We start from the raw sequence: 18959 nt of genomic DNA, 5'->3' as shown, positions 1-18959 counted from the left end.
CCGGAGCCAACCTTTGGCACCTTGGAGCCAATGCAGACTCCAGCGGCTGGCTGATTTGGGGAGGTTTGGTACCCCCCGGGGCAAGGGACCCCGGCCCAGCACACAGCCCATGGGCTGCCCCACGTCAGGAGTGCCAGGGGCAGACCTCCCCAACCTTCTTCTTGGCAGGGATGTCCCATCATTGCAGAAGGTCCCTCCCAGCCTCCCCCTACCCCAGGGAACCCCCAAGAGACAGGGAAGCCCAGCAGAGGCTGGTGTGGGCTCCCTGCTCCCACTCCAGAACTCAGCACCCCAAATCTTCTCTCCCAGACACATCCTGATGAGGGAAGAACAAGCAGAGGCAGCAGCAGCCAGGTTGGGTCAGTTTCTATTTGGTGCCAGGATACACAGAACAGGCCCCACAGAAGTTATTATCTGTACCAGGACAGGGAGAAGGAAGGGAATAAAAAGGAGCTCGGTGACTTTCCAAGAGTCTGAAAGAGCAGGAAGAGAAGTCCAGTGCCCAGCCCCAGCCCTCCCTCAGCCTGCTTGCTGGAACAGGGCAGTGCCATCATGCCAGGGCTACACTGCAGCAGCAGCCCTCAAGCAAGCCAGGCAGATGTGTCCCTGTGCTGGAGAAGGCAACGCTGACAGTGAGGGGACAGGAGAAAAAGCCAAGCCCAGCTCCAGGCAACATAGTCCCAGTGGATGTTGTTGCTGCAGACTCACTGGACCCCAGCCCTGGGGCTGCAGCCACCTTCCTTGGAGCTGAACGTGCTGGAGCCCCTGTGGAGGGAAGGGCAATGTGGAGGCAGTGACCGAGGAGGTCCTTTGTGAGGGGACGCAGTGGTGGGGAGAAGATGCCAGAGCTGCTGTGCTGCTGGAAGAGCAACCAGAAGGGTCCTGCTGAACACATCCATTGGGAGGAAGGCCCTGGCCAGCGTGAGGTGAAAGGAAGGCAATGCTGCTGTAAAGAGAGGCTGCAGCAAGGAGGTTTCCAAGCAAGCAGAGGTCTCCCAAAAGAACAGCGAGAAGAGAAAGTCTTGAGGAACTCCTGAGGAACTAAGGAGAACTCCTCCAAGCCCTGTGCCAGCAGGCCCTGGCCTCTCCATAAACACCTCCCAGCACAACTTTGCCCTGCAGGTACAGTGCCAGGGACCTTCCCAGACACTGTGGCCCCTGGGAGATGCTCTTCTGAGACGGCAGAGAGAGAAAGGAGAGCCAGACTGGAGAGGTGGCAGGGGGCTGGTGCTGCAGAAGGGACCAGCCCACAGCACCAGCCTTGAGCTGGGGCCCAGCAGGTCCTGGAGCAGATGCAGGTTTTCTCCTCCTGGAGCTCCAACTCCACAGACTCCTCCAAGCCTGCCCCCTCGGCATGGAGGCTCACGGGTGGGGGAGGGCAGAGCAGCTCGGGTGGAACCTCCCCATGCCCTTGCACAACTGATGCCAGGCTTGTGCAAAACACGGTGGCAGGAGAGCTTTGGGTTAAGTGTTTAATAGTTGTGCACATGTGCGTATAGCAAAGAGGCAACTGTGAATCGTAAGGCTAGAGAGAGACACGGGCAGGGGCTGGGAGAGCAAAGGGCTGAGCTGGGCGCCCCCAGCTGCTCTGCTGCTGCTTCGTCCCCACTCAACACACACACAACCCACGGAGGAGGGGAAGCAGCCTCTCTCCTCACCCCCTCCCCTTGCTTTTCAGAGCTGCCAGCCAGGGCAGGAGCTAAACGCAAGCAAACCTGGGAGCAACCTCCTGCCTGGCACAGAGCTGAGTGGCACAAGCCAGCGCCGGGCAGGGCTCCTGTTTCCTCCCTGCCCGGCTGCATTTGGCCCGCCCTGGCTGCGAGCACATCGAGCACATCGCTGCGGGGGCGGCGCCAGCTCGCCCCGAGCCGTGCTGGGGCCTGGGGGAGCCGCAGCCTGCCGCTGACAAGGTCCCTTGGTGCCGAGGGTGGCTGGTGAGGCTCCAGGGGTCAGTCCTTGGGGCACAGGCTGGCAGCTGGTTTCCACCTGTGCCCAGGCTGCCCTGCACACGCCGCAGGTGTCCTCTACATACATATCAGACAGACACACACAGACTGAACAGGGGAAAAACCCTCTGGCAACCTAAGCTAGGCAATCTCAACCCCCCCCAGCAGAGCTGTCCCCTCCTGCCTGTCCAAGCACGAGGAGAGGGGCATCAGATGGAGTCTCCAAAAACATTCAGGTCACCCTCCCTCGGCCCTACCTCTGCCTGCCGCGGGGCTCAGGCAGCTCCCTGAGCCTCAGTCCCGCTCTGCCCCAAGGTTCCTATGCTCAGTTCTCCCAGGCTCTCCGCAGGATCCATGCTGTGTGGGGGCTTTCCAAGGGGGAGACAATCCTCAGCCAGCTGCTGCTCTGCTGTGGCACCTCCTGCTGCTGCTGCTGCTGCTGCTGCTGCTGCTGCCACCTCTGACCCATCCCGGGATGGGTCCTTCAAAGGCTCCAAGAGGTCTGCGTCCGCCCGGGGCGTGTGGGCACAGAGGTCCTGCACCTTCTTGTTGAGGTCGTTGCGCTCTGTCTGCAGGGCTCGGCACAGCTTCTCCAGGCGTTGGATCTTCACCTGAAGCCCTTCCAGCTCCTTGTCCCGAAGGGTTTTCTGCAAGCAGAGACACAGGAGCACAGCATCAGAGGGTGGCAGGGGTTGGAAAGGACCCGAGGAGATCAGTGAGTCCAACCCCTGGCAGAGCAGGACCATCCCATCTAGCTCAGGGCACACAGGAACACATCCAGACAGGCCTGCAAAGGCTCCACACAAGGAGACTCCACAACCTCTCTGGGCAGCCTGTGCCAGGGCTCTGGGACCCTTCCAGGCAAGAAGTTTCCCCTTGTGCTGAGCTGCAACCTCCTGTGCTGCAGCTTCCATCCATTGCTGCTTGTCCTGTCCCAGGGAGCAGTGAGCAGAGCCTGTCCCCCCATCCTGTCCCCCAGCCCTCAGAGAGTTACAGACATTGATTCAATCCCCTCTCAGTCTTCTCTTCTCCAGACTAAGCAGCCCCAGGGCCCTCAGCCTCTCCTCATCAGGCAGTGCTCCAGTCCCCTCATCATCCTCACAGCCCTCCCTTGGACTCTCCCCAGCAGATCTCTGCCCCTCTGCAACTGGGGAGCCCAAAACTGAACGCAGTGCTCAAGAAAGCAGTGCTCAAGATGAGGTCTCAGCAGGGCAGAGCAGAGAGGGAGGAGAACCTCCCTCTATTTGCTTTTGGACCTGACTGCCACCTGCCCAGGATGAGGACCTGATGCCACCATTTAGGTTGGAAGTGACCTCAAAGCTCAACCAGTTCCACAGGCAGGGACACCTCCCACTAGCACAGGTTGCTCAAGGCCTCATCCAGCCTGGTCCTGAACACCTCCCTGGGCAACCTGTGCCCAGTCTCTCACCAACCTCAACCTGTGCCAGTCTCTCACCACCCTCACTGCAAACAACTTCTTCCTAACATCCACTTTCAGTCTCCCCTCTGCCACTTCAAACCCATTCCTCCTTCTCCTGTCATTCCCAGACCATGTCAATAGTCCCTCCCCAGCCCTCCTGTAGTCCCCTTCAGATCCTGGAAGGCCACTCCAAGGTCTCCTCCAAGCCTTCTCTTCCCCAGGCTGCAGAGCCCCAACTCTCCTAGCCAAGTGCTGCTGGGTCTGATGACTTTCACCCACTCTCCCTTGCACTAATTAACCATCAATTAACTTGTTAAGGGAGCTCCAACCACCGTTACAGGGAAGGAAATCAAGCTGAAAGGAAAACCACGACCCCCCCAACTCCCCACCATGACCCCTCAGCTCCAGCCCACCACCATCCCCACCCCTCTCAGCACTCTGCTCCAGCTGCCTGCCTCAGCTGAGGACAGCCTGAGCCTCCTCACCTCTTCAGCCATTTCCAAGAGGGCCTTGTTGCTGCTCTCCCAGCGGGAGCGGTACATGGTGGTCTCCTTCTCCAGCTTCTTGATCTTCTTAGTCATCTACAGAACCATGGGGACAAAAAAGGGGAACAAATAAGCCTCAGGCACAGAGCTGCAGTCACATCTCAAAAGGTCCTTGAACAGGACACACAGCAAAGTTCTGCTGTCCTGGGCAATGTGTCCCTCTCTGGCTGTGCTCAGCTGCAGAGGGAAACAGCAACCAGACACCAACGAAACAGGAGCCAGGGCAGGGCTGCTGGTTCTGACACAGGTGGGACACAGAAGTCAGCCCCTAAAGACAGGATTAGTCTCCTGGGTCACAGAAGGGTGACAAAGCTGGTGAGGAGGCTGGAGCACAGCCCCGTGAGGAGAGGCTGAGGGAGCTGGGGGTGTGCAGCCTGCAGCAGAGGAGGCTCAGGGCAGAGCTCATTGCTGCCTGCAGCTGCCTGCAGGGAGGCTGTAGCCAGGTGGGGTTGGGCTCTGCTGCCAGGCACCCAGCACCAGAACAAGGGGACACAGCCTGAAGCTGTGCCAGGGCAGGTTGAGGCTGGATGTTAGGAGGAAGTTGTTGTCAGAGAGAGTGATTGGCACTGGAATGGGCTGCCCAGGGAGGTGGTGGAGTCTCTGTGGCCGGAGGTGTTGAAGCCAAGCCTGGCTGGGGCACTGAGTGCCATGGTCTGATTGATTGGCCAGGGCTGGGTGCTAGGTTGGACTCAATGATCTCAGAGGTCTCTTCCAACCTGCTTGGTTCCATGAAAATGACCTCCTGCAATGCTCCAGGCTTGCTCAGGGCAGTGGTGCAGTCCCCACCCAGGGCGAGGTTTCCAAGGCCATGCAGAAGTGGTGCTGAGGGCCAGGGCTTGGTGGTGACCTGGCAGTGCTGGGCCAAGGCTTGGACTCAATTTTAAAGGCCTGAAGCATTCTGTGCCTCCAGGAGCTGGCAGCTTGTGGCTGGGTTTGGTATCAGTAAACCAAAAGGTGATGGAGAGCTGCAGCTCCTCCAGCTCACAGAAGCAAGGAGGAGACACAGGCAGCTCCTGCAGCCCACCAAGCTCTGCTGGGCAGCAGCAGTGCCACCAGTGCCACCTACCTTCTCCATCTCCTGTTTAAAGGTGGTGAACACTTCACTGCTTTTGGAAAGGGTGTTCTGGAACTCTTCAAACTTCTCTGTGTAGAGAGCCAGCTGTGGGGAGAGAGAGAGAGTTACAGCCCCTCACAGCTCCCCTGGGCACCTCCTGCCAGCCAGCCCCGGGGCAGGGGAGATGGCATCCAGGCACTGAGCTCATTATCTTGTGACTGGACTGGAGGACAAACAAACTGGCAGCACAGAGCTGCTCTGCCAAGCTTTAGGCAGAGAAGAACATGGAAACAATTCCTTCCTATGGAAACATCCTCAGAGGCTGAGGTGTGCTGGGCACCTCTCCTGGCCCTGGCAGGAGGCTGAGGCTGATTCAGCAGGGCAGGAGGCCACCACTGCTCCCAGCACTGGCAATGTGCTGCTGGAAAACCACAGCTCCTTGCTCCCAGAAGGCAGAATTGCTGAAAGAGGTCTCAGCTCACACTGTGCTGACCCAGGGTCACCAACACCAGCCCCAGGACCAATCCTGCCCTCTGTTTGCCAGATTTGAAGGAACTTTGGGTTGTTCTCTGCTTAGGAAGGAAGAAAAGAAGCCACAACAAATAACCAGGCTGAGCACCACGACCCAGGGAACTCACCTGCTGCTTGAGATGAGTCTCCTGCTGCTTCATCAGTTCACACATCCTCTGTGACTCCACAGCTTCCTTCAGCAGCTAGGGAAGAGCAAGAGCAGTCACTGGGATGCCACCAGGGAAGGCTCTCAGCATGCTCCTGCACAGCTGGTGCTGAGCCTGGAGACAGGAGCCAGCTGGGAGAAACAGGAGGAGCAGAGCAGGGCTGCAGCCTTGCTCCTGAAGCCACCTGGGGAGCAGCCACTGCTGGGTGTGCAGGAGGCCTGGCAGGGCCTGGCTCGAGGTGGGCTCTGCCCTCAGGGGTCCAAGAGGGGACAAGGCAAGAAGCAAAGTGCTCAGAGCCACCAGAGAACTGCCCCAAGACTTACAAAGTCCTTCTCCCGCTGGTGCCTCTCCTCTGCCTCCTTCAGCATCTCCTGTGCCTGCTGGAGCTTGGCATCCACCAGCTGCTGCTGCAGGTCCTTGTGTTTGAACACCTTATCGATGTGCTGCAAGGGAACACCACCAGACACTGCACCTCCGGCAGGGGCTCCAGGGGGAGACAGAGGCCGAGGTTCAGCCAGGCCAAGCACCAGGTCCTGCACCTGGGTCACAACAACCCCAGGCATGCCCCAGGCTAGGGGCAGAGTGGCTGGAAACTGCTCAGTGGAAAAGGACCTGGGTGGGAGTTAGTCAATGGCAGGCTGAAGGTGAGGCAGGGGGTGCCCAGCTGGCCACCAGCATCCTGGCCTGGGTCAGCAATGGGGTGGGCAGCAGGAGCAGGGCAGGGATTGTCCTCCTGTACTCAGCACTGGGGAGGCCACAGCTCAAATCCTGGGTTCAGGTTTGAGCCTTCACTCCAAGAAGGACATTTGGGGGGGCTGGGGCAGGTCCAGAGAAGGGAAATGAAGAGGAGGAAGGTTGTGGAGAACAGGGCTGGGGAGGAGCAGCTGAGGCAGCTGGGGGTGTTCAGCCTGGAGAAGAGGAGGCTGAGAGGAGACCTTGTGGCTCTCTACAGCTGCCTGAGAGGAGGCTGGAGCCAGGTGGGGGTTGGGCTCTTCTCCCAAGGAACAAGAGGAAATGGCCTCAAGGGCAGGTTTAAGTTGGCCACGAGGAACAATTTCCCCACTGAAAGGACTGTTAAGGCCTGGCCCAGGATGCTCAGGGCAGTGGTGCAGTCCCCATGGTGCTGAGTGCCACGGCTCGGTGGTGACCTGGCAGTGCTGGGTTAAGGGTTGGGACTCAGCGATCTGAAAAGGTCTCTCCCAACCAACCCAATTCTCTGAGGCTCCTTCTGCCGGCGGCAGCAGCACTGCAGGGGGCAGGGCAGCCCTGACTCACCTCCTCCCGCAGCTCGTACTGCTCGATCAGCTTCTTGAGCCTCTCTGCCAGCTCCATGTTCTCCTGCCGCAGCTTGGAGTTCCTCTCGTTGTGCTGCTCCATCTGCAGCTGGATGTCATTCAGTGTCACCTGGAAGTGGGAGGTGACCTCCTTCCGCTTCTCCTCCTCCTCCCGCGCCCGCTGGACGCCTTCCTCCTGGGGGAGGAGGGCAGAGGTGGATCAGCAGCGCAGCGAAGCACCCAACCCGCCAGGCTCTGAGCCTGCCCAGCCCCACGTCCTTGCTCAGCTCGCTCAGGAAGGGACTTGCAGCCTGTCCCCTGCCTTGCTCCAGTCAAGATGCCCTGAAATAATGCTCAGGCCCCATGGATAAGGACATGGAACTGCTGGAGAGGGTCTGGAGGAGGCCACCATGATCTGGAGAACCTCCCCCGTGGGGACAGGCTGAGAGAGTTTGGGGTTGTTCAGCCTGGAGAGGAAAAGGCTTCAGGGAGACCTTAGAGCAACCTTCCAATACCTGAAGGGGCTCCAGGAGGGGACTTCTGACAAGGGCTAGAAGTGACAGGGTGAGAGGGAATGGATTGAAGATTGAGGAGGGGAGACTGGGAGTGGAGATGAGGAAGAAGTTGTTGAGTGAGGGTGGGGAGAGACTGGAGCAGGCTGCCCAGCAGGGCTGTGGACATCCCCTGCCTGGATGAGGCCTTCAGCAGCCTGGGCTGGTGGGAGGTGTCCCTGCCCGTGGCATGGGGGTGGAACTGATGAGCTTTGAGGTCCTTTCCAACCCAAGGCATTCTGTGAGCAGTGACTTAAGAGCAGCACTGAAGCCCTGGCCCTGCAGGGTGGGCAGTGAGGCTGTGCCTGGCAGCAGAGCTGCCAGCAGGAGGAGCCCTGGCGGCAGTGCCCAGCTTGCCTTGAGGGTGCGGTTGTGCCTCTGGAGCTCCCGGCAGAGGCTCTCCAGCTTGCTGCGGGCCAGGATGGCCTTGCTGTGCTCGCTCTGCAGGTGATCCTTCTCCTGCACCAGCTGGGCCTGCTTCTTCTGCAGGATCTTCATCTGCTTCTGCGAGTTGCGGTGCTCCTCCAGCTAGGACAGGAGAGCAAAGGGCAGAGGTGCAGGGCCCAGGGAGGGGCTGGCACAAGGCAGGGCTCGCCCTGCTCCGAGGGCAGCAGCTTCACAACGCAGGAGACGCCACTTCTGAGCAGGGCAGGACTGGCACAGAGCTCAAGATCCCCTGGATGGAGCCTTTCCCCTCCCTGAATTCCTGTCCTGGTGGAATCTCTATGGCTTGGTTTAGCACCAGGCGTGGTTGCAGTTAGAGAATGCTTGGATTCAACCACCTTAAAAGGTCTATTTCCAACCAAAACGATTCCATGGTTCTATGACCTATCCTGGATAGAGACCTTGGAGCTGCATTTCAGCATCTGAAGGGGACCTACAGGCAGGCTGGGGAGGGACTGCAGGGATGGGATGAGAGGCAATGGTTTGAAACTGGAGCAGGGCAGAGTTAGGTTGGACACCAGGAGAAAGTTCTGCACAGTGAGGGTGGTGAAACACTGCAACAGGCTGCCCAGAGCTGTATTTGAGGCCCTGTCCTTGGAGATAGTGAGGTTCAGACTCTGTGTGGCCCTGGGCAGCCTGCTCTAGCTGGAGGTGCCCCTGCAGGCTGCAGGGCTGTTGGGCAAGATGCCCTTGGAGGGTCCACTTGCAGCCTGTGACTCTGCGACCATCCAGCACTGCAGAGATCCCAGCACAACAGAGAGCTAAAAGCATCTTCCTGACCTGTGCTTCTCAACAGCAAGAGGAAAGAAAACGATCTCTGGCCATGCCCTGGCTCCTGGAGCAGCTCCTGCTCACTGCTGCAGTGCCCTCCCCCAGTGCCCAGGCCTGGAAGCAGGAGGAAGGCACTCACCAGCTCAGCGTATTTCTTGCAGAGCGCTGCTAGTTTCTCCTCTGGCGTGCTCAGGGTGTTCAGGGTCTGCATCAGCAAAGTGATTTCTTTGCCTGCAACAGAATCAAGCAAATCCAAATCCCTTAGCCAGAGTTCTGGCTCATAAAGGCAAGGACAAGAGAGACAAAGCAGGTTTGACAGCCCTGGGACACAGCTACCATAGCGTGGTTTAGGTTGGAAGGGACCTCAAAGCTCAGCCAGTTCCATAGGCAGGGACAGCTCCCACTAGAACAGGTTGCTCAGGGCCTCATCCAGCCTGGTCCTGAACATCTCCAGGGAGGTTGTGGAGCACAGAAGCACCCAATGTGATCAAAGATCAAAGATCACATTGGGTGCTTCTGTGCTCCACAACCTCCCTGGGAAACCTGTGCCAGTGTCTCAGCACCCTCAACCTGTGCCAGTGTCTCAGCACCCTCAACCTGTGCCAGTCTCTCCCTACCCTCACTTCAAAGAACTTCTTCCTACCACCCACTTTCAGTCTCCCCTCTGCCACTTCAACCCCATTCCTCCTCCTCCTCCTGTCATTACAGGTTTAGGTTGGAAGGGACCACAAAGCTCAGCCAGTTCCAACCCCCCCTGCCACAGGCAGGGACACCTCCCGCTAGAACAGGTCGCTCAAGGTCTCATCCAGCCTGGTCCTGAACACCTCCAGGGAAGGAGCAGCCACAACCTCCCTGGGCAACCATCTCCAGCACCTTTTCAGGGCTCTGCAGTGAAGCAGCTGGGGAGAGGCTTGGCTTGAGAGTGGGAAAGCAGCCCTGGGCTGGCAGGAGCGAGCTGTGCCCAGCCCCAGAGCAAGGCAGCTGCAGCAGCACCCGGAGCAGCTGGCTCCATTGCCTCCTGCCCCACCAACCACCCCAAAACGCATCACAGCCCCGGGGCTCTCCTCTGAGAGGGAGCAGGGCTGCCTAAAGCCCTGACCCGCAGCAGAGCCCCGGGGCTGCTGGCACAGCCGGAGGAGAGCTCTCACCTAGGCCCTTGGCTTTCTTCTTCTCCTGCGCCCTCCTCTGGTCCCGCTCCCCTCCCTCCTCGCCGCCTTTGCTGCTCTCCTTCTCGCCGTTCATCTCGGGGCCGCCCGGCTCCTGCTCGCCGTTCCTGGGCGATTCGCTGCGCCCCTTCTCGGCCTCCTCGGGCTCGGGGGGCTCGCTCTGCCCACCCTCCTCGCCCGGGCCCTCCTGGCTGGCATCCACGCAGTAGGTGTTGAGGATGTCCTCCAGCTGCCGGCTCAGCTCCTCGGAGACGTCGCGCACGGCAGGCCGGGGGCACCTGGCGCTGTCCTCCTGCGCCGCAGGAGCTGTGCGAGCGGCAACAAAGGCGTCAGAGCCTCCCCCCGGCACCAGAGCCGCCTGCTCCCTGCCCTCCACCCAGAGGTTTCCCCAGCGCCCCCCTGCACCGGCGCTGGCCACAGGCCACCGACATAAGCTGCTTTGTTCTGGCCGCGTCCCCGGGCAGCTGCCCTGACAATGGAGGTGCACTGCTAACAGCTCCTCTTTTGATCACAAGAGCATGACCAAACCCCTGACATCTGCCAAGAGCAAAAATTCCTCCCCCCCCAGCCCCTCGCTCCATCCTTTAAGGACAGCAGGTTGTGTGTGAGCTTTCTCTCCCAGGAGCTGCCTGCTAATAGCCAGATCCAGGCTCTCCCACGGGACACTGGACTGGGAGAGCTGGGATGAGCTCTCTCCTCAGACAGAGCATCAGCAGAGCCTCCTCGGATGGAACATCCTGACCCCAAAAGCAGACACCCAGGGAAAGAGGCAGCACATCCTGCACCCAGCTGCTTTGCTTCCAAAGTTCTTCTAAGCCACAGAATCTCAGCACAGAGAGGTTGGAAGTGACCTCTGGAGGTCACCCAGTCCAACCCTCCCTGCTCCAGCAGCTCGCCCAGGAGCACAACGGCCAGGGGGTGCTGGAAGCTCTCCAGAGGAGGAGACTCCACAACCTCTCTGGGCAGTCTGCTCCAGGCCTCCAGCAGCCTCACACCAAACATGTTTCTCCTCTTGTTCAGATGGAACCTCCTGGCTTCCAGTCTGTGCCCACTGCCCCTTGTCCTGTCCCTGGGCACCACTGACAAGAGCCCAGCCCCATCCTCTTGCCCCCACAGCCTTTATCTCTTGCTGAGCATTGCTCAGATCCCCTCTGGGGCTGCTCCTCTGCAGGGCTCTCAGCCTTTGCTCCTCACAGAGCTACTTCAGGCCCCTCAGCAGCTCTGAAGCCTCCACTGGACTCTCTCCAGTAGTTTCCTGTCCCTCTTGAAGTGAGGAGCCCAGAACTGGACTCGAGATGAGAGCCTTACAGCAGTGGGTTCTTTAACTAACACTCTCCTGTGTGTCTCCTGCACCCCCCAGGCAGCAGGGTTCACTTCAGCCAAGCACCTACTTGCCCAGAGCTGGTCTGCATCATCCATTTTCATGAAGCCCCAGTAACAGGGCAGGTCACTCAACACCAACCCTACCCCCCCCCAGGGATGTTCTGGGGACCTTTAAGGTCAAAGTAACAGCAACCAACCCACCCTTTCCAGGTGAGAGTTAACTCCAAGCTCTGCTCAGGAAGGGGTAACCACTGCAGCAGTGTACACACACAGGAAAGCAAACCCACACATCACAAAGAAAGAGCTGGATACAGAACCCCCCCAGCACAGGGAGAAAGCTCCAGCCCCAGCCTGCTGCATCCCTGCACTTGGCCGCTCAGGCTGCCAGCACTGCCACCAGAGCGGGCAGGAGTGGCACATGCCAGAGCCTGGGCACTCTCCCACCTTCCAGGGGTGCTGCAGCCTCCGTCGAGTCGCTCTCCTCCAGCACCAGGCTGCTGCTCATTTTGGAAGTGCCAGCAGGCTGTGGGCTGGCTTTGGTCTCCCCACCTTGGTTCTTCATCTTGGACTTCCTCCCTGCTCAGCACCGACAAAGCCTAGGGAGGGAAAAACAGCAGCTGGGGTTAGCATTCAGCAGCAAGGGCCTGGAGGATTTCAGGAGCCATCAACCCGGGCTAGGGAGGGATTTATTGGTGGCAGAGGCTTCTCCTTGCTTGCAGTTTGGATTTGCACCTCAATGCAAAGGTCTCCACGTCAGGATAACTCCTTGCCCCACCGAGGGGGGCTGCAGGCAGCCTCTTGCCCCACTGAGAGGGGCTGCAGGCAGCCTCTTGCCCCACCGAGGAGGGCTGCAGGCAGCCTCTCTTCCAGCAGGGCAGCCTCTCCCAACTCACAGCATGCAGTTTTCCTGCTCTTCAGGGCACAACCTCCTCAGCCCTGCCTGTCCTTTCCCCTCTGCCCAGACTGCATTTCCCTCCTGGGTCTCAAAGCTCAGGGCAGCCTGCTGACATAACCTCCTCCTTGTGCTGCAGACACAGAGAGCAGAGCACAGAGGTGAACACCAACGGAACCCCCACACCTGGCCAAGAGCCCCCAGCACTGCTGGTGCTCAGAACCCAATGGATGAACCAGCACCACCATTAGCCAGTGCCAACAGGGTGAACCCAAACCCTGGCTCCTCTCTCTCCCTCTGCAAGGTATCTCTGTCTTCATCCTGCCCACCTGCACCCTCTGCCCTACTGATGATGCTAAGGGTGGCACAGAGGCACCAATGATCCTCGTTTAGAGGTGAGGGACTGCTCCATGGGAAGCAAAGGGATGAGGCACTTAGTGCCATGGTCTGATTGATTGGCCAGGGCTGGGTGCTAGGTTGGACCAGATGAGCTTGGAGCTCTCTTCCAGCCTGCCTGATGCTATGATTCTTGGTGTGGAAGACAACACTTGTGAGAAACAGCTGAAGGAATCAGGGCCGTTTAGTCTGGAGGAGGCTGAGGGGAGACCTTCTGGCTCCCTGCAGCCCTCTCAGAGGAGGTTGCTGTCTCCCCAGTAACAAGAGGAAGCAGCCTCGAGCAGCACCAGGGGAGGTCTGGGCTGGGCATGAGAAAAAAACTTCTTCACTGAAAGGGTTCTCCAAGCCCGGCAGAGGCTGCCCGGGGAGGAGGCTGAATCCTCATCCCCAGAGGCGTTTACAGCAGGCAGGGATGTGGTGCTGAGGGCCACGGTTAAGCGCCAGGCTTGGCACAGGTAGCTACAGGTCGGGCTGGATGATCTTAAAGGTCTCTGCCAAGCAAAACGATTCCCAGCAGGCAGGCAGGGAGCTCGGCCCCTCCTCAGCGCGCAGCCCGGGACACGAGTACCGGAGGGCACACCGCCGGAGCGGCGGCGGCGGCAGCCAAGCACATGTGTCACCCACCCACGTGGAGGAGGCCGTGCCCCCTGCCACGGCGGCTCCGCTCCACGCCCCGCACATGCCCCACAGCCCCGGGCGCTCCTTTTCTGCGCCTCGCCTGCCGTAAATAGCGCAGCTCCCCAGCGCTTCCCGAGCGCTGCCGCCGGCGGTAAGCGGCTCCGCAGCACCCCACGCGTCCTCCGCGCCCCGGCCTCAGGCGGCAAGGCAGCGGCTTCGACCCGGGCCCGGCTCCCGCCCCTAGCCTGACCCCCCGCGCCCCCCGGCAGTGCCCTTGACGTGGCTCCGCGGCAGCCCCTGCCCTTGACGCTGACATCCCTGCCCCGACCAAAGCCCTCTCCCGCCGCCCCCACTCCTGCCCTACCCTCATTAGCAATCCCCTCCCAGCCCTAATTAACACCGACCCCCCCGGCCGCACCCCCGCGCCACCCCCGCTCAGTACCCCCATGCCGGTACCCCCCGCTCCAGCGCTCCCGTGCTCTTCCCGGTACTGCTTCCGCCCTCCCCTCCCGGTACGCCCCCCCCCCATGACGTCAAAAGCGCCCCCCCATCACCGCAGTGACGTCACCCGCGCACCCCGCAGCGTCAGCTCCAGCGCTCTGACGCAGCGCTCCCCTCTCTCCTCAGCCAATCACGGCGCAGCACCCGGCGGCACCCCGGGACATCGGAGGGGTGAGGGAAGGAGAGGTCGGTCGGAGCGGCCCCTCCCGGTGCGGCGCGGCCGCCTCCAGTGTAGCCGCCGGTACCGGTAACCGCTGGCTGCTGCCCGCGGTGCCCGCCCGGCTCCTCCGCCTCCCGCCGGCCGCCGCGCTAAGGGCAGCGGCTCCAGCCCGGGCCTCGCAGCGCCGCGCACCGAGCATGCGCCAGGCCGCGCTGCCGCCCAACCAGCGCCGGGACGCGCGGGGGCTGCCGGGAACGCTCGGGGAGCGGCGGCAGCGGCGGCGGGAGGCGGCGGCGACTACAGCTCCCGGCATGCTCTGCGCAGGGCCCCGCCCTGGGGACTACAGCTCCCGGCATGCTCCGCGCAAGGGGCGCCTGGGGCCTGCGGCTCCGCTTGTCAGAGCCCTCAGAGCGCATCGAGTCACGCACGGGGGCAGGAGCTCAGCGCTGGAAAGGACCCAGAGAGCCCAGCGAGACCAAGGCCCTGCCGGAAGGGGGAAAGTGCCAACACAGGGCACACAGAGCACATCCAGACAGGCTGCACACAAGGAGACTCCGCAGCCTCTCTGGGCAGCCTGTGCCAGGCTCTGGGACCCTTCCAGGCAAGAAGTTCCCCCTTGTGCTGAGCTGCAACCTCCTATGCTGCAGCTTCCATCCACTGCTGCTTGTCCTGTGCCAGGGAGCAGTGAGCAGAGCCTGTCCCCCCCTCCTGACCCCCAGCCCTCAGAGAGTTACAGACATTGATTCAATCCCCTCTCAGTCTTCTCTTCTCCAGACTAAGCAGCCCCAGGGCCCTCAGCCTCTCCTCACCAGGCAGTGCTCCACTCCCCTCATCATCCTCACAGCCCTCCCTTGGACTCTCTCCAGCAGATCTGTCCCTCTGCAACTGGGGAGCCCAAAACTGAACGCAGTGCTCAAGATGAGGTCTCAGCAGGGCAGAGCAGAGAGGGAGGAGAAGCTCCCTCTATTTGCTTTTGGACCTGACTGCCACCTGCCCAGGATGAGGACCTGATGCCACCACAGACTGGTTTAGGTTGGAAGTGACCTCAAAGCTCAACCAGTTCCATAGGCAGGGACAGCTCCCACTAGAACAGCTTGCTCAGGGCCTCATCCAGCCTGGTCCTGAACACCTCCAGGGAGGTTGTGGAGCACAGAAGCACCCAATGTGATCTTTGATCACATTGGGTGCTTCTGTGCTCCACAACCTCCCTGGGAAACCTGTGCCAGTGTCTCACCACCCTCAACCTGTGCCAGTGTCTCACCTCCCTTGGACTCCCTCCAGCAGCTCCCTGTCCCTCTTCATCTGGGGAGCCTAAAACTGAAGGTAGTACTCAAGATGAGGTCTCAGCAGGGCAGAGTAGAGGCAGAGAACCTCTCTTGATCTGCTGGACACTCTTCTTAATGGCCCCCAGGATCCCACTGTCCCTCTTGGCCACATCTCCTCACCCCTCACTAACCCCTCTGCCCTGCCTCTCCAGCTGTACTTCAGCAGGAGCAGCCAAAAGTTTCCTAACTGAGTATTTCTCCACTTCATGTAGAACACAGCTGTGCAGTTCAAATACACAAACTAAGGCTAGGTAAGAAAGATTGCTGATAGAACCTCTTAGTTCTTGAGGACTAAAGGCAAGCAGGAAAAGACCAAAAGCATCCTTGGTGGCATAAAAGGATAACTGTGGAGAGGGGGGTTGGAGACCTTTGACTGTCTCATGCAAGCACAAACTGACCAGGGCTGAACAAAAAAATGCTCCTTCTTAGGCAGAGGAGCATGAAAGAAAAGGATCCAGTTCTGGTCTCAGCCTCCTTCAGGGCTTGAGAACCCCTTCAGGGAAAGGAGCTTCTTTTCATGTCCAACCTAATTCTCCCTTGGTTGCAACTCGAGGCTGTTTCCTCTTGTCCTGGCACTTGTTCCTTGGGAGAAGAGCCCAACCCTGACCTCCTACCTCCAACTTCCTACAGGGAGTTGCAAAGAGGCAGGTGGTCTCCCTCAGCCTCCTCTTCCCCTGACTGTACAACCCCAGTTCCTCCTTTGATCCTCCCCAGCCCTGGTCCTCGGCCTCTTCATCAGCTTTGCAGCCCTTCTCTAGACCTGTCCCAGCCTCTCCATGTCCTTCTTGGTGTGAGGGGCCCAAAACCAAACCCAGTATTTGAGACATAAGGAGACACCACTGAGGATGCAGCCCAGGATGCTGTTTTGCCTTCTTGGCCACCTGGTCCATCCTCAGCCAGGTGTGGAGCAGCAGCCCTGGTGCATGCCTCAGGCATGCTCTGCACAGGGGTGGCAATGGAGTGCACAGCTCCTGGCCTGCTGTACACAGCCATTCCCTTCCTTGTACAGCCCTTCCCAGGGCTAGGCTCATCCTTTCCAGTGCAGGAAAGTCCCAAGCTGAGGCACCACCAAGTCTTCTCCTCACCTCTGAAGGACAGAATCACAGCAGAGTCCTTCACCACCACTCAAGTGAAACAAGTGGGGGGTGTCTGAGGCAGCTTCTCCCACCCCAGCACCCACCTGCTGTCCCCATTGCCACCCCCTCAGAGACTCCCACCACAACCACACCTCAAACTGCACAGATGGAGTTTATTCATTTCACAATCAATTGGGTTCAAACCAGAGCTCAGGCTGCTGGGTGAGCACCACCCTTTGCCTCTCACCCCAGACAGCAGCAGCCAGGCTCTCCCCCACACCCCACAAGTGTTTTTGTTCTCCAGAGCCTAGCCCGTCGGCTTCTGTTTAATGAACTGCTGGCTACAATGAACTCAACCCTGGCAGAGGAGTTTTAAGACAACTCTATGCTTGCTGATACAGTACGTGAGTGAAGAGAGGAAGAGAAGCAGGACAACCAGTCAAAGTGAGCTGGAGCCATCGTTTCCAGGCCTGCCCTGCCTCACAGTGCTCTATTTACATTAAATTACAGCAATTTCATATAGGATTTCCTTTCTCTGAAGCCCAATTAGACAAATATCTACCTATATATAATATAAAAAATACTCAGATTTAACTCTTTTTTTTTTTTTTCCTCCTTTTTTTTTTTTTGTCTGTTTTTTTGGTTTTTTTTTTAAGTAAAATGTACACAGATCCAAACTGTGAGCAGGAGGTCAAACCTGGAAAAGCCAAGCCCTGGCATTACCCAAAGTGAACACCGCACACAACACCGCCGTGGAGCGAGTGGAGCCAGCTCCTCCTTCTCCTCCTCCTCCTCCTCCTAAGCCAGGAAAACAAATAGAAAAGAAACTAAAAAAAAAACAAAACAAAACAACCCCAAAAATAGGTTCTGATGGGGGATAACAAAAATAAAGAGACCTCAACCCAACAATGTTTCAAGTAAAGATGAAGATGAGTTTTCACCATGTCAACAGTTCGGTGACTTCGGTCAGTAGCAATGCAAACAAAGCCTGTGCAAGGGCAGCTGTGCTTTCTGTTTCAAACCACCCCTCTTCAGAGTTAGTATTTTGGGGAGGGCTTGGTGCCTCTCTGTGTTTTCTGCTTGTAAATATCACTAAGTTCTTCCAAAGCAAAACAAAAAACAACTACACCCCCCCAAAAAAAAAAGAAGTTAAACCAGGGGAAGAAGCTTCCCTCTGCCCACCCCATCAAGAGAGAAAAATCCTGCCCAATTTCTTTGTCCATTTACAGTATATTGCAGGGGAACTTGGCCCAAGTTCAACAGGGCTGTCCACTGAAAGGAGGCTTGTAGAAAGGCCAGGGTTTAAAAAAGAACTTGGCTCTTGGCAAATGAGAGTCTTTAATAAAGAGCAACATGTGCAAAAAAAAAACAAACAAAAAACCCAACCCAAAAAAGAGAACTCAAAAACAACAACAACAAAAAAAGGGAACTCATTAAATAGATCAACCTCAGGCTTCCAGAATGATTCTTGTCAGGATGCTTAAGGTTGTCTATTTGTGTTCTTCCCTCCCACCCCTACCCCAACACTGACATCTCAAAAGTACCCGAGGTAAGAAGTGTGACAGTTGGGAAGAGATCACCACAAAGAAGATGACAACGACAACAAAAAAGAATCAACTCAACCACCCTAAGAGGTGCAAAAAAATATCTGTTACCTCAAGTGTCCTTCCTCCACCCAGATGCCTGCTTTAAGGACACTGTAATGCAGCAGCAAAAAACAACCAACCCAAAAGAATACAGTGGAAGAACATCTCCTTCTCCCAGAGGACAAAGCACTGCTTCTAGTTGTTTGAAGGAAGATGTTTGTCTCCTAACAGGTGGAGTGGGTGTTCAGCCTTCTGTTTGCAAGGAGGGGATGGAACCAGCAGCTGCTCCCAGGTTCCTTTCCAGCAAGTTCGTGGTGGTTTGGTTTTGGGTTTTTTTTTTGTTGTGGGTTTTGTTGGTTTCTTCTTTCTTGAAGCCAATCCAGGCACATTATAGCTGGAAACCTTCCATGGGAGCTTCAGGTTGCTGGAAGATGAATTGCTGCTGGTTCTCGTCTACCTCAGGGGCTAGAGCAGAGTCATCTTCTACGCCGAAGTAGTGCTCAATCAGGTCAAAGGCCTTCTGGTAGATCTCTTGGTTCTCGTGGCTCTGGAGGAATTCTATCTTATCCAAACCTTGGAAGGAAGGAAGGAAAAAAGAGTAGAATGTAAGGACATTGAATCAATTGTCAGGGCTGGAAGGGACTTCAAGGATCGTCCTGCTATGGGCAAGGACATCTCACATTAGATGAGGTTGCTCAGAGCCCCCATTCCAGCCTGGCCTTAAACACCTCTGAGGACAGGGAGGTGCTGCTATTTACACTGTCCCACATCCATGCTGAAGCCTTGCACCAGTTCCCTGCCAGGCCTCTGTCTGTTAGATCTGCACTTTGTGAGCAGCAGAGATGACTAAACTCAGTGGTTCCAGGGAATGAAGCTGAGGGAGAGGAAGGTTAGACTGGAGCTGACGAAGGTTCAGAGAATTGTAGAATCAAGCAGGTTGGAAGAGAGCTCCAAGCTCTCCATTGTCTCTGCTGCCCACCTGGGCACTGCTGCCTCATCTTCAGCTCCTCTCTCTCAGCACCCCCAGGTTCCTCTCTGCCTGGCTGCTCTCAGCCACTCTGTCCCCAGTCTGTAGTGCTGCTTGGGCTTGCTGTGAACAAAGTGTAGAACTCTGTACTTGGCCTTGTTCAATCTCATCCCCTTGGCCTCTGCCCACCCATCCAGCCTTGCCAGGTCCCCTCTGCAGGGCTCTCCTACCCTCCAACAGCTCCACAGCTGGAGACTTCAGTTCTGG

The 18959-nt window shown here is 58.1% G+C and overlaps 2 protein-coding genes across 8 annotated transcripts in view; both read right to left on the bottom strand.

Moving 5' to 3' along the window:
- Positions 1 to 350: 350 nt before the first annotated feature.
- TXLNA (taxilin alpha) lies at positions 351 to 13918 on the bottom strand. Of its 4 annotated transcripts, none has more exons than XM_064172524.1 (11): positions 13646 to 13918; positions 11616 to 11767; positions 9831 to 10154; positions 8822 to 8913; positions 7825 to 7995; positions 6918 to 7112; positions 5966 to 6085; positions 5604 to 5678; positions 4978 to 5070; positions 3852 to 3947; positions 351 to 2593 (listed from the first exon to the last, which is right to left on the bottom strand). In XM_064172524.1, the coding sequence occupies exons 2-11, from the start codon at positions 11731 to 11733 to the stop codon at positions 2222 to 2224; spliced, it is 1656 nt and encodes a 551-aa protein (XP_064028594.1). In that variant the 5' UTR covers positions 11734 to 11767; positions 13646 to 13918; the 3' UTR covers positions 351 to 2221. The 4 variants fall into 4 exon arrangements, with proteins under 4 accessions (XP_064028594.1, XP_064028592.1, XP_064028593.1 ...); XM_064172522.1 differs by having other exon boundaries at positions 13654 to 13918; XM_064172523.1 differs by lacking the exon at positions 13646 to 13918 and adding an exon at positions 13520 to 13567.
- A 2374-nt stretch (positions 13919 to 16292) lies between these two features.
- The window catches only part of KPNA6 (karyopherin subunit alpha 6), a 28641-nt gene continuing 25974 nt past the window's right edge, over positions 16293 to 18959 (bottom strand). For all 4 annotated transcript variants that reach the window (XM_064172376.1, XM_064172379.1, XM_064172380.1 and 1 more), the window contains exon 14: positions 16293 to 18298. In XM_064172376.1, the coding sequence (XP_064028446.1) occupies positions 18114 to 18298 (185 nt within the window). In that variant the 3' untranslated portion in view covers positions 16293 to 18113. The remainder of the gene's footprint in view (positions 18299 to 18959) is intronic.

This window comes from Pogoniulus pusillus, chromosome 37 (assembly GCF_015220805.1).
Source record: "Pogoniulus pusillus isolate bPogPus1 chromosome 37, bPogPus1.pri, whole genome shotgun sequence".
Classification (NCBI taxonomy): domain Eukaryota; kingdom Metazoa; phylum Chordata; class Aves; order Piciformes; family Lybiidae; genus Pogoniulus; species Pogoniulus pusillus.
Note: the sequence above shows the minus strand (reverse complement) of the source record. Positions and strands in the feature narration are given on the sequence as shown.

Coding starts and splice junctions, on each gene's coding strand:
- TXLNA (XM_064172524.1), bottom strand. CDS start 11,733: ATGAAGAACCAAGGTGGGGAGACCAAAGCCAGCCCACAGCCTGCTGGC. Junction 7,996..8,821: donor GCAAGAAATACGCTGAGCTG/GTGAGTGCCTTC, acceptor CTCCTGTCCTAG/CTGGAGGAGCACCGCAACTC. Junction 3,948..4,977: donor TTAAACAGGAGATGGAGAAG/GTAGGTGGCACT, acceptor ATGGTTCTGTAG/ATGACTAAGAAGATCAAGAA.